Source organism: Dermacentor variabilis, chromosome 7 (genome assembly GCF_050947875.1).
Source record: "Dermacentor variabilis isolate Ectoservices chromosome 7, ASM5094787v1, whole genome shotgun sequence".
NCBI classification, from domain to species: Eukaryota; Metazoa; Arthropoda; class Arachnida; order Ixodida; family Ixodidae; genus Dermacentor; species Dermacentor variabilis.
The window spans coordinates 144,865,179-144,879,833 of record NC_134574.1 but is presented as its reverse complement, the minus strand read 5'-3'; the positions used below and the strand labels follow the sequence as shown (position 1 = coordinate 144,879,833).

The following is a 14,655-nucleotide window of genomic DNA, read 5'->3' as shown; positions in this document are numbered from 1 at the left end:
AAAATTAAGGAGTGCGTATGTTCTTCAAAAAAGGTAGGGGTGTGTAAATATTCTATAGTTTCATATAACGAATCAAATATGGTTTCATTCGATTCGGTCCTCAAATCGAATACTCAATATTGCCGTGTGCATAACAGTCGGCTGTGTTGGGGATTGGCTGCTTCTGCAGTAGCCGAGGACAACGAAGCAAACTGGGTGTTGACGACGAAGGCTCGCTCTCGGTGAAGGTGTCGGACGAAAACTGCGTGATTCTATTAGATTAAACCCAATAGTTTTTGACATACTGTACAGAGACGGCAGTATATATTTAATTAGGTCCTAGAGTCGAATAGTCGCTATTTAAAAGTCCGAATATTTTTTAAATAGTTATAGAATACTTCATGTCATCGATTGTACTCTATCAGACAGGAAATTGAAGCAAAATACTTTTATCTTATCAGCTAACCGCAGTGAACATATCGTACGAGCACACGCTCTGTTTCTATTAAAGCCAGACTTCCTGGCTAAACAAGATCACTGTCAATAAAATGCTGTGTAGATACGATGTTCGGCAGTGGGCATAGATGCAGCATCTGCGTCTTCTTACCGGATAAAATATGATTAAGTTTCGTCGCAGTATACTTTATGCAGTGGTGGGCCACGAGCATTCAAACGAGGGACAAGGTGCCTTTTTTCGCTCTACGTTGCCACAGGTGGCACGCATTTGTAATTTGGTCGCAAAGGTGCGTACAGATATCAGTTGGCTAACAAAGCTGCCTTTAGAAACTTGATATGAAAATGCATAACCCTGTACGCTCTGAAGAGTCCCGAGTTTGCGAGCAAACTGCTTAGTTGTTCCTAATGCTCCCTTTGTCCTTTTAATAATTAAAAGCACTCTTTGTAATGTGCAGTGTAATGACAGAAAGTTTGTGGCGTTGTGAATACCAGGATGTGCAAATTGTTAACAGCAAACTATTAGAAAAATATTAGATATTGGATCATTTCTGACAATGTTCGATTTGTATTTGATTTGGTCCCAAACGCTACTGTATTTGCACACCCCTAAATTCAGGCATGCAGAGTCTAAATCACCGTAATGCTGCGATACTAGTTGCACATACTGGTGAGCAGTACAGTGTCTGAACTCCAGACTATGTGTCAGAGCCCCTGACCTTCACAGAGGCTCAACTTTGTACATCATGCAGCTCATGCACTTTTACTCGAGGGTAGAACTTAGTCGCACTGTTTTGACTTGCATTCCCTAGGCCTGCGGCATTTTGCTATTGAAGTGCGTGTTTGCACTTGCATCAACTATTTCTGCAACCAGGAATACCAATAATTTGTAAGGAATTATTTGTTGGTCTTATTAAACGGTGTTGCCATTGTAGTTATTTTGTTGCTAGTTTTAACAACTTGTCTGTTTAGCCACAAACTTTTCTGTCTAGTGACCAGTGACTTGGGACATAACAAATCAACTGGTGACATTTTAGTGACTTTGAAGTTTGGAAAGTTGCTTATAAAAGGGCTTTCTGGAATCCACCTTATTATTTGAAAACTACAAGTAAACGACCCAAATTGTCTGTTGTGCATGTGAGCTTTGTGACCACGATGAAGCAACAGTCGCTTTCAGATCAGTGATGTTCACATCGCACGTGTGCTTCACAGCATGGTCGTCTTGACAGGCTTCACATTATGCTTACAAAATACATGCTTTTTAGATTTTTTTCATAACTGATTTGAATGGATCTTCCTGCTGCAGTTTCTGCAGTTTCACTAAATATGATGAATTAGTGTACATTTTGAACTGTAGTCTTCAAATTAATTTACAAAAATTAATTACAATAATATCTGTGGTGAGATATCGAATGGAGCAAATGCTAATTAGACAGATGGACTGTAGAAAGGTGTACATATCGAAGCGACTGGACCTGTTCACGTGAATGTGAATGCATCATCATCAGGTACTGCATGAAGCTCTCATGTGGATAAAGAGGTGGAAGTGCCTTGATCACCTTGAACATGCAATAGCCATCGGCGCGTCAGTGTGCTAACAGGCGCATGTCAAAGGATTTTGTTCTGCTTTCACAGGCGCTGACAAATAAAGGAATCTGCAGGGATAACATGGTCTCAGTGCCTAAATTTTCATGCTTAGAGAATTGGTCTACTTGTGCTCTTTAAAACGTCCTGGATTTGTAACCATGCAATCTGAAGATAAGTGCAATATTTCAGCTTGCGTCACTCGTTATGTAGATATAGTAAATTAGAATCCCTGTGCACCCTGCCGGTAAACTTACTGTTTAAACCTCACCTGCACGGACACTAGACAAACATGAAACACTTTGGTTGATGATATTTTTAGCTTATGTTATAGTGCTCCAAGATGCCTACATTATTTCAAGGTCACTCGACAGTTTTAGTGACCTTGAAGCAAAATTGAGAAATTTAGTGACTTCTTTGTCTCAGTTACAAATGTGTGCCAACACTGGTCTTAAACATGAAAAGAGGTAGCTTTTGGTAGACCTAGACCAGCCTATTTAGTGTTGCTGAAATAAGCTTCAAGTCCCAAGCTGATAGTGCCTCATGAAGAAGATGATGTCCCTCAGTTCATCAGTGTCTCGCATCTCGAGCTCAGATTTCCTCACATTTCTGCATTCTTTTGAATGCACAAGGTATCTTTGACTGCGTTGCACGTGTATTTTTTTCTAGTATCTGCCTTTAACTGTGCATGAGCCAGCAAGAACAAAGTTTATTGAGATGCCCTTGGTGTATGGCTAGTAAAGGGGCAAAGGACGATCATGGAGGCAGTAATGAGAAGCTTTTAAAGCAATAGCTTTCTTTGGCTAGGTCGCCCACTCTGGATGGTTGGATGGCGATCTGACCCAACACATTGGATCCGCTCTAAAAAACTGGAGAGGGTAACGAGCTATGAGAAGAAGCAGAGAGAGAGAAAGTGCTGGTGTGGAGAAAGAAGAGAGTAAGGGGTGGGGGGAGGATGCACGCCAGCTGCAAGCACTCGATCTGCAACCAACATTGCTGCAGTCGAACACTGCTGCTTGACAGACAGCCATTGCAACAAAGTTGCGCTACAGATACTGGGGGTTACTATGAATAGGGTGCTGCGATTACGCGAAGATATGCTGTGTCATGGTATCGTTAGGCATTATGGTTGCCAGCGAGCTTTCCACTTCGTGTATATGCTGACGTGCCCGCAAGGTTTCACAATTCATGGATGCCACGGAGAAATGATAATGCTATCCGCTGGCTCTGACAGTGATGGTCCATAGTTTCTGCTGTAATGTTTGTTTATTATCGGAGTGATCAAAGATGGGGTGGCGTAGGTACCTCTGCAATGAGAGTGTCCTAGAACGAGCATGTGACCTCTAATGTATTGTCAACCAAATTGTATGGTGTTGACATTTGTATACCTTAGTGAGGACGGCGATATCATCTATGATCCTTTTACTGAAGTGCGATAATAGTGGATGCTTGCTTCAATGTTTCGTGATGTGCTGCGTACTGCATGGGAAGTAAAATTTTAGCTGCCGTGTGCTAACAGCATTACTGCATTTATTATTTAGTTAACTGCATGCTTGGCAGCTAGCTCTGCTATTACAAGGAGGTGCATCAGTGGCTAGGAAACTTTCTTGTCAATGTGCAGTCCTTCGGGCATTGCGTGAACATTCACCAAAAGCTGCAAAACCTGCTGGTGAGGCTGCTGATAGTTGCTTTGGATTTAACTCGCCTGCAAGCACAACAGTAGCCTTCCAATACATTACTAAATGTTTGGATTCCTTCAAGATTGGTTACTACTGGGCAGTGGATGAATATTTCATGTTAATAAGTTCTACACATAGAAGAAAGCAGATGTATGCAGTGTATTGAACATGCAATAATGCAAAACATACCTGGTCCTGTGAAATGTCTTGCAGCCTTTCCTTGCTGGCTCTATTGCTTTTTCTGTGCATGTGATCCCGCATCAGCAAATAAACTGGGAAACAGACTGCCACTGACTGCTTCCTAATTCTTAATAGTTCAGTTGAGTAAGCTTGTTATTCTCCTTCTTGTATTTCTTACTACCATTGTTAAATGACAATAAACATGCATTATGTAAATTTGGGACAGCTGTCAAGTTCCTCTGGAGAGGACACAATATGTGCATTGATTTGCGACATGTGGTCAAACTGCACTCTTCGCAGGCTAAAACTATGGAATAAGCCTCATTGAGAGTATTTTTCTTTCTCTTGTCTGAAGTGGAGGGAGGCGACTATGAAACAGTGATGGTTGTTCACTATTTATTTGCAAAATTTTTACGCATATACTAACGCAGAATTAAATTTGGTAATGTCGTAGCATATCTTCAATATAACCCTTCCAAGTTAAGCCACATGTAGGTGCAGGCAGGCTAAGCGCTCAGCTACTTCAAAGAACTAAGTGTGCACATATGCAGTGTCATCCTTTTCAAAAAAGCTGCCCTACCACGTGCAATCTTTGAGACAGCCTGTAACAGTTCAGAACCTGTGCTCTGGATGCGGCATCAGCCTGTGGATTCAGGAGCTGGAGCACATTCCTCCTCCTTTCCTGCAGTGGGTGCCTGAGGTCAAGATCATTTGGCAAGAGCCATGCTGGTCAGCGCGACTCACTTTTAGGATCTTTGCTAAGGACAAAGTCGTACAGCATTTATGCAGTATGATTCGCGAAAAGCATGTGCAGCCCGGCCCATTGTTAAAGGGAACACGCTGCAGTGTAGAGCATGTGCAAAGTGTCTCATTTTGCAAATGTACAATTGCCCGGCTTTACAATAGGTAACTTGAACGCGGCTATAGTGACCACAGCCAAATTTCTACATGTCTGCAGTTGATGAACTTCAGCCGACACTTGTAGCTAGAGAGGGCCAGAAATGTAGAAGCGGCAGATTAGTGTACTTTTTTAACAGTGGACCGCACTGCACCCCCCCGTACTACATTGCAGCGGAAAGAAGGCTGAGTGCATTTTGAAAAAAAAAAGAAAAAAAGCTTGCCTCTTTCGAATCAGTTTTCTGTAAGGATTCTTTTCGTCCGATTCTTTGTGCATTCAGTTCAGCCGCTCAGCGGGACGGATCATTAGATTACCTAGTCTAATCTAATCATCTGTCCCGCTGAGCGGCTGAATTTGGGGATAGCGGAGCTTCGTGTGGGAGAATAAGAACAAAGCGAAGGGAAAGAATCGCTATAAAATACAGCGCAAACCACCTTGATTTATTAATCTTCAATGGCATGAGGTGTGTCTGCACAAGTTTGGTCGGGCAGAACATTTTCCATGAATGTGCCCACACAATGCGAGAGAGAGAGAGAAATTTATTTACAGAAAGGCAGAGAGGTCGGCCTGAGCTATAACTTGCTCTGGCCTGCTACTCTACTCTGGGGAAAAGGGACGGGGAGGGAAAGGGCTGATGAATGATGATGGTATAAGGAAGAGATGCGTATATACAAATTCACAGAGTTGTGGTATCTCTAAAGGCGTGCGTCCAGCCCAGTGGCTTGGAGAAAAGCTACAGCGGCTCTTGTTACCTGGGCTGCGCTGGTTGCATTAGGCCAAGGACCTAAAAGAAACTCGTCCGATAGCGGTCTCTCATGGTTGTTTGCTATGGAAGAGACAAGTTGCTGTCGTTCTTGCGCGTACGCGGGACACACGCAAAATATATGTTCAAGTGTTTCTGGCACCTCACAGCATTCACAGTTTGGGCTAGTATCACTGGCACCTATCATATTTCTATAACGGTTGGTGAATGCGACACCAAGGCGAATCCGGTGCACCATGCTCGTGTGGTTTCTATGGAACTTGTGAGGCATACGAAATCTCATTTCTTGGTCCCATTTGTGTAATCGCTTGTGTCGTCGATCTGGTTGGGCCCAGTGTTCCAACGTAGAGTTGCGGTTTACGCGACGAAGTAGGGCGTTTGTGTCTGTTCGTGAGAACGGAATGCGTACTTCACAAGCATTATCTAAAGCAGTTTTTGCTTCAGCGTCTGCCTGTTCGTTCCCTATCACGCCACAGTGTGATGGTATCCACTGAAAGGTGACATTGTGGCCATTTCTTGTTGCGTGGTCGAGATACTCTGTAATTTCTATAGCCATAGAATAATACGGGCCCCGTCTGAGGACACAGTCAATCGTTTGCAGAGCTGGCTTGCAATCGCAGAATATCGTCCATGCGTGAGGACGCTCCTCGGAGAGAAATCGAAGTGCTTCCCGGATAGCAACAAGTTCTGCGGCAGTTGATGTTGAGCTATGGTCTAGTTTAAACCGGCGAGCGATGATCATATGTCGAATGACGAAGGCTGCAGTGGAGGCATATGGTGTGACAGAGCCATCGGTATACACATGTACAGTATCTCCGTACTCTGTAGAAATGTGCAACAGGGTGAGTTGCCTGAGGCCAATAGGTGCAACGAAAGACTTTTTAGTAATTCCAGGGATCTGCAATGTAACGACAGGTTTAGGCACCCACGGGGGTGTTCTCGGAATACAGTCGGGAGAGAATCTCGTCGGCAAAACACTCTGATGCCGCGATATAGTCATTGAAAAGCTGGAACCTGGGTGTGTGGTAGGGAGCGATGACAGAGGATGGTGCCTGTGTCGGGTCAACACGCGGAGGTACATTCGAAGAGGCTCGCAGAGCAAGTACACCCGAATAGGACAAGCACGAGCTTCCGCTATTGTTCCATTGGTTGACGTGCATCGTGGGAGGCCCAAACATGTGCGCAATGCTTGAGCTTGAATGCTCTCCAGCGCGCGCACACAACTAATTCCCATGCTTGAGAGCGCCGGCATGCTGTACCGTATATACCCTACGAATAGTGCTCGGTACAATTGGAGTAATGACGACTCCGAGGGGCCCCATCTTGTTGCTGCCACGACGCGAAGGACGTGAACAAAACTCTTCAGCTTTGACTTCCGTGCGGCGACGTGTCTTGACCAAGATAATCCCCGGTCTATGACTAAGCCAAGGAATCTGTGGTGTGTAACCGTAGGTATCGCTACGCCGTCAACAATGATCGGATACCTGGTCATTCGTTTTCGCGTGAACGTAATCACAGTACATTCTTATTGCATGAATATCGACTGTAATTTCTCTCTCTGGAAGTATAGACGCAGTTCCACGCTATGCATTAGACTCAAATTTCCCGCTTCTTTGATTTCAATCTAGACGTACAATTTTTATTGTTTAATCTAGACGTATTATAACTAGCTTAACGCACGAGAAAGTGGTTGCTGCTGCCATCTTGCAAAATCGCTGTTAAAAGCACACTGCTCACATTGTAATAACGAAAAGGTACAAAAACATTTTTTTTATACTTTAACACAAACTTAGTGCAGTTTTAAAGGTTTTTGTTTGACAATTGTAAAATGCAAAGAGCACCGCCACACCGCGGCTCGCTCAATGGCTGCGTACGCGCGTACTCTGCTCAAGACGACTTCCAAGTCGGCCGATACAATGGCGGGACCGCCCGAAGAGGTCGACGCCGTCGACTTGAAAATGACATTGCTCGAGTTTCGCCTGAGCGCTGGTCTGTCGAAGGGCGAAGCGAGTCGGAAGCTGGCCAGCGCGTGCCGGCGAGCGGCAGCGATCGGACTTGCGGCAAACACACTTTCGGAGCCGCCGCGCCTGAGTCTGGGCTGTCCCGTGTTGGACGAATACCTCGACGGCGGCCCAAGCACTCGCGGCCTGATCGAGCTGTGCGGCGAAAGTGGCAGCGGCAAGACGCAGCTGTGCCTCCAGACGTCCCTCGCGGCCACCGCCGTCTGCAACGACGCGTACGTTCTCTACATATGCACCGAGGAGCGCTTTCCCGAGAAGCGCCTGCGCCAGATGGACCCGAGCGCAGTACGCGGAGAGCGCGTGCTCGTGGCCCAGCTGGGGGAGTGGCCCATGCTTATTCAGTGCCTGGAAGGCTCGCTGCCGGGTTTACGTCGCACGAGGCGCGTCACGCTTCTGGTGATCGACTCGGTCGCTGCGCTCCTGCGCGCGGACCCTGAGCGCGCCCAGGGCCTGCGGCGTCTGGGCGCACTTCTGGACGGCCTCTGGCGATCGGGTGTCGCGGTACTGTGCGTGAACCAGGTGACGGACGTGCCCGGAGGTCGCACGGCGCCCAGCCTGGGGCCCGGCTGGGCGAACCTGGTCACCACTCGCCTCGTGACCAGTCGGTCGCCGTCGGGAGTCCGAGCCCTGCGTGTCGCCTTCGCGCCTTCGATGTCGCCGAGAGAGCCGTGTCGATTTGTCATCACTGCGGATGGCGTGCGGGGAGTGCGGTAGAAGACGCGACGATTCGTTTGTACCGGTGTCGACGTTTGTACCGGTGTCGACCGCTCCCGTGAGGCCAGTTCGACGGCCCGTGAGATGGGGAAAGTGCAATGTTTGTGTGAGTGACTGCGCACGGTACGCCATAACCGTGTCTAATGTGGCGCGAGAAGTGGGTCGAAACCCTAAGCGTAAAATCTAAGTGAAAGTATCGAATGGACTACTATAGTGCGAAACTAACTGTGATAAAGCTGTGAAGTGTGGTTTCCACTCTGCTGTGCATCCTAATGTTTTTGTAGGTAAGCGCACCTCTGCATATGCTTCGTGAAGTAGTGTACAATGCAGTAATGGAGAGGCACGATGATGATCGTAGTGCGACACCATTGCACGGACACCACATCCTTGCGGAAGGTGGGAGCAATTCGTGCATGGCCAAAGTGCAGCATATTGTCTCTGAGGGCACCATGAAGAAACAATACACAGTTGAGCTAATAGTATTAAGGCGTCAATATTATTACGAATGTTTTTACCAATATATTTTCAACAATGTTTTAGTAAACAAGAAATTAAGGTAAATGCAGAACACGATTTGCGACTAACCAGGGACATTCGAGTACTAGCCCGATGACGAAGGCACTCCTCATTTTATTTCTGTCGCTAGTACTCCAGTTCTCGTTATAAATGGTTAATTGCATTCCATTCCTTGTCCAGTTCTGTTCGATGTTTAGAAAAGAATAACTCATTGACGTTGCCCTTGACAACGACGCGGGCGGTCGAAAGGTTTCGTCTTCGCTCGACTCAGCATCGCCCGCGCCTTTGAGTTTCAGTGGTTTCGTTATCGCACAGCGGTGCGCTGGGTTTGCTGGCTCGCGAAACTACCCCGAAGTGCAAGTAGCAGAGATTTCCACGTCCGTGTGACGTCGCGGGATGCCTGAACGGTCCACGCCAAATGAGCAAAAGTAGCTTAGTTTCTTCGTGGCCGTATGTCTGCGTTTTGCGCAATATTGTTCTTGTGTATGATACAGCGACACCTTTCTCTATGGCGACGCGACACTATTGCACAAAAACCGCAGTGCCGTCTGTCGGGCGCCATATTACTCATTACTCCCCCCCCCCCCCTGCTCGGGGCGGGCGATTTGAATGGCGCTAAGGGTACCCGCACCGCTCAGACGCAATTTTCTCTTAAACCAAGTCTTTTCTTGTCACGGAACAATCGCTGCGAGGTTTCTGGAATAGTATTTTAACAGTCCACGTAAACACTAATGACTGATTTTCAAGGGATATTTATTCCTTGCAAAGATTAAAACAGTTATTCTGTCGTAGGTCAGCTGATATTGAATTTAATATCCTGAGTGGCACTGGAAAGCGCTGCGCGAGTCATGTTTTAGATGGTTGGCCTGCTGAAACTGCCCATGTTTGAAATAAGCAAGTCAGGATTAATTGAGCCATTACACCACCGTCCTTAAAAAGTACTCAAATGTTTATGCCACATTAAGTACACCACCTTTGCTTGCAAATGTGCGAGATGTGTGCATATAGGTAAACATATCTCAAGTATTCTATGCTCTACATACAGCTATTTGTGCTTTCTACATCTATTGAAGCAGTTTGAATGGCTCTAAGTGGAAAAGTCATAGTAAAAGTGTGCGACCAAATTAGCTGAATCCAAACAGCGGCTCACAGGAAAATTGAAACTCGAACTTATGAACAGCGCTCAAACAAAAAACCAAAGCCAACATTTTCGAGGTGACTTGTCTTATTCAGGGCGACAATAAGCAGGTTGTTGCCCTCGTCGAAACGTTGACTCCAGGGACATCTGTCATATGACCACTGTAGATTGAATCAACTAGATGTTTTGCACGAACAAAATGGTCTTGGTTATAAAATCGTTGCTGTGAAATAATGGAAATGTTTAACCAATTTACGTAAATATTAGCAACGAGACGTAGCCTATGAATTATGTTATTAGGAACTTGCACATCTAGCAGCAGCAAAGAAGAAGCCTACCTGTAAGCATGCTGTACACGACATGTCTTGTAGTTTTCTTCTTGCATTGTTAGGTGTATCCTCCTTCCCTGTACATTAGTAAGACACTTCAGCAGTGCACACAACTAAGCATAAGGTCAACAGCCGAATGTCTACGTTGCCTAATAAGTATACAGACTGGTACAGCAGACGCTGTTCGCTCACGTAATTAAGAATGCAGTGCTTAGGCTATAGAATGCACGCATAATACTGCCAACCTAAAGCACGCGGTCAGCATCTTTCAGTGAAGCGTTTGCTTTGTAGCCACAAGACGAGCGTGAATATCTCGGAGAACTCGCAGTAAACACTTGAGAATGAGCGCGGAAACTAATGTATGCTGTCGCGTTCGCTTGCAACACGCGCAACGGTAGGCGGAAAACCCCATCGCTCCCAGCAATGCATGACGCGCGACGACCTCGGCAGCCTAGCACAAAGGTAGCTGAACTCGGTCATTGTAGCCGAGAGTGGCCAAATTTGACACACGCATATATCGAGCTCGTTCAACGAACGATGCCTTTCTTAACGGCCCCGCGCACGTACTACAATCGGACATTGTCGGCCGAAAAAATGCGCGTGTCGCCCAGAAACGAGTAATGGAGATAGTGGGGAACGGAGGGAGGGAAACGTCCATCGGCTTACGTCATTCGTGGCCTGACCACGAGTGACCGCTCTCGTTTCTCCGCCGGGCCGTGCGTGAACGGGACGGCCACAGGTGCGAAGCCAGTCGTTGTCATGGTAGCCGATCGGTGAAACGCTAGTAGCGTCTAAACTCTGCTCTGTGCCGTCGTGTTTTGGTCGACCCGTGGAGGTCCACGCTTTTTTTGTTTGTTTTTTGGTTTGCCGTCTGCTACATCTGGCGAACGTCAACCACCACGTCGACGGCGTCAACCAGCGCGCGTGACGTCAGCGGCCAAAGGCACGCGAAGGGTGGGGCAACTGGTGGAAGAGGAGGAGAGAGCGTACGCGCCGCGCGTTCAAAGCAGCGTCGGCGGCAGCAGCCACGATCATCATCATCGTCGTCGTCGCGGCGGAGGTGCTCGGCGGGGGGAAGTGACGTGTGACGCACGCTTCGAAGGGGCGGCAGCGGAGCTACTGGCAGCAAGCAGCAGCGGCAGCAGCAGCCTGGGGCGGCACAGCAGCTGCATCGGCGGTGGCTGGGCAAGATGTTCAGCTGGCTGAACAACGATGACGGCCGAAAGCGGCACCCCGAACTCTACAACACGGTCGTCGAGGGCCTCAAGAAGATCTACAAGGCCAAGATACTGCCGCTCGAGGAGCACTACCTGTTCCACGACTTCCACTCGCCACCTCTCGACGACCCGGACTTCGAGTCGAAGCCCATGATCCTGCTCGTCGGCCAGTACTCGACGGGAAAGACCACCTTCATCCGGTACCTGCTCGAGCGCGACTTCCCGGGCATCCGGATCGGGCCCGAGCCGACGACGGACCGGTTCATCGCCGTCATGTACGGCGACCAGGAGGGCGTCATCCCCGGCAACGCGCTCGTCGTCGACCCCAAGAAGCAGTTCCGTCCGCTCGCCAAGTTCGGCAACGCGTTCCTCAACCGCTTCCAGTGCTCGCAGCTATCGTCGCCCGTGCTGCAGAGCATGACCATCATCGACACGCCGGGCATCCTCAGCGGCGAGAAGCAGCGAGTCGACCGCGGCTACGACTTCACCGGCGTGCTCGAGTGGTTCGCCGAGCGCGTCGACCGCATCATCCTGCTGTTCGACGCGCACAAGCTGGACATTTCGGACGAGTTTCGGCGCAGCATCGAGGCGCTGCGCGGCCACGACGACAAGATCCGCATCGTGCTCAACAAGGCCGACATGGTCGACCACCAGCAGCTGATGCGGGTCTACGGCGCGCTCATGTGGTCCCTGGGCAAGGTGCTCAACACGCCCGAGGTGGCGCGGGTATACATCGGCTCCTTCTGGGACCAGCCGCTGCGCTACGACACCAACCGCAAGCTGTTCGAGGCCGAGGAGCAGGACCTCTTCAACGACATCCAGGGGCTGCCGCGGAACGCGGCGCTCCGCAAGCTCAACGACCTCATCAAGCGTGCCAGGCTGGCCAAGGTACGTACGTGTGGGCGCGCCCACGTCGTCTCATTTGCGTCGTCCTAACGAGCCCCCCTCCGCGCGACGGGGTCCCGGCGTTCTCGTCTCGCAGTCTTTTTGGGCAAAAGTTCAAATTGGGGGCAACAGGTGCACCGCTCAGCCGTCACTCACTTGGCATAGTTCGATGATGTATGCGCTGTCATTCGTGTCGCCCAAACGACGAGGCTCGGCTGTTGGTCAAGGTCGTAGTACCCTTCGCCGTACCAATCCACTGCAAGATTGAAAAGTTGAGCCACAGTAATTCCCCGTGCATTAATTTAGATGTATACCGCGAACCATGTCGCTTTCTGTTTTGCGCTAATTTGTGGAGGGTCTCGAAGAAACGCTACTCGACTTTTGAATGAACATTTGACCGTCTGTGACTCTGTGCTGCTGTTGCCTGTGTGTGGCAAAAACAGGCAAAGCTCCGATATGTAGCTTTGTGTCTCAGTGCACATGTTTAAATTATGCTTGCATAATACCACCGCATTCTTCTGCCGTCACTACACCAAACTGCTGCAACAGGTGCTCATTGTAAATGGTTTTCGGTGAGCGGTAGTGGAGTCACGTCGCCATTTTGAGATTTAGCATTGCCGCTCTTGCGAGATTCAGTTTGCACTAGTATGCAGCAGCATGTGCTGAACTTTGCACGACAAGTTTAACTTTCCAAGAGCTCAGCATTGGCCTGGTACCTCACCTACCTGTCTCCTAGTAGTGCTCATTGGAATATGAGCTCTGAAGTAAGCTCACAGTGAAATGCAGATATGACAAGCGGCTTTATTCAATTCAAATGAGGCTATGTGTTTGTGGTTGCAAGTTGTCTTTTTGTATCCTGTAACAACAGATTGGTTCTGCTGGGAAAGAAAATGGTTTTCTTGAAAGCGTCATTATGCTGATAAGACTTTTGGTGGCCTTTACATGACTGGTAAGACTTGTACCACGGAATTTAGATTTGCAAAGCATATTTGAGGGTGGTGCATCAGGGGCAGCACCGTTAGTGTTATCGCCGTCAGCAGCATTACACAATGGCTCCTTACAGGCTTCAGTTATCACTTTGTTTGGTGACTCTGTTCTAGGAGAGGCCATACATTTAACCACTGCTAAATAATTCGATGCCATTTTGTCCTTATGCAATAGTTGTTGGAGGCTCACTTGTCTGTCTGTGGCCAAAAGTGGTGCACTTTCTGTTAAGGAATGTTTAGGTGAGATGTCCCCATAGTGAACGAATATAACGCTTCCACGTTGTTCAAGCTCCTACCATCGCATTTTACTTTACATTGTATAAGCAGCGCAGGTTGTGCACTTCAAGTTAACCTACTGTTTCAGCTTGGGTTGTATCAATGCAGGAATAATCTCACTGTAGCACAGCAGCATGCAAGACCTTGTGAAACAAGCAAGAGTGGTTGGATATGTCTGAATGGGAAAAAGAGTGTTCATCACTGCTAATGAATTTCGTGGAGGCGAACCCCACAGCCAGGTTAGGAAATCATCTGCTGAACGAATGAATGGAATCTTTATTGGTTTTATATGGAACCACTAGGTTAAGAAGCATTAACTCCTTGACTCCGCTGGGGAACTTTCCAAGGCACTTCTTGGTGTAGCCCACCAGGTAGCGCTGACATTGCTGGACCTGCCGAGTATTGACAGCTGGGGTTAAATTACAGGTGACGGGCAGTACCGCTCTAACCCTAATTCCTGCCATTTGGCTGTCAGAGCCAGCTGTAGTTTAGAAACGTTTGTTATAAGAGAGAAATGCATCAGTCCTTCCCCGACATCTGAAGTGACGTCATACTTTCTTTTATGGTATTCTAATATGGGACGTTAGGCTGTTTACCAGGGATGATACATTTCAAAAGTTACGTCACCTTTTGACGGTTGAGTGTGAAAGAAATATCAGTACAGTGAGCGTAAGTCTCTATTTTGTCGCATAAATAGATGAAAGTGACACAGCAGGATTTACTCTCTGGCTAATCGGAATGTGCATCTGGTTCTTACCCTGTGTTTCTGTCTTTGGCATTATTGAAACATTGGCCTATCCCTCCAACCCACCCTTCTGGGAGTCGTATGAATGGCATATAAGCTCACTTTAAGTTCTTTTTCTAATATTTAGAGACTAATTGTTTCTATATCCCCTTCAGGTGCCAGTAATTTCTGTCCATTGAAAACTTAGTTTCACCACATTTCTTGCATCGTCAGAATCATGAAAAGCATAGAGCTGCAGAACAAATAAAGAATTTTAGATTTTTCAGAGAGTTTTGTTAGGTTTACAGAATGC

General features: G+C 47.7%; 2 protein-coding genes across 2 annotated transcripts in view; both read left to right on the top strand.

The window, feature by feature from the left end:
* The first annotated feature begins 7,063 nt into the window (after positions 1 to 7,063).
* Positions 7,064 to 11,096, top strand: spn-B (X-ray repair cross complementing protein spindle B). Its single transcript, XM_075699527.1, has one exon. The coding sequence runs from the start codon at positions 7,399 to 7,401 to the stop codon at positions 8,269 to 8,271; it is 873 nt and encodes a 290-aa protein (XP_075555642.1). The 5' UTR covers positions 7,064 to 7,398; the 3' UTR covers positions 8,272 to 11,096.
* Positions 11,097 to 11,288: 192 nt separating this feature from the next.
* Past1 (putative achaete scute target 1) overlaps positions 11,289 to 14,655 on the top strand; it is a 44,808-nt gene continuing 41,441 nt past the window's right edge. Inside the window, exon 1 of the mRNA XM_075699526.1 lies at positions 11,289 to 12,359. Within this exon, the coding sequence (XP_075555641.1) occupies positions 11,445 to 12,359 (915 nt within the window). The 5' untranslated portion in view covers positions 11,289 to 11,444. The remainder of the gene's footprint in view (positions 12,360 to 14,655) is intronic.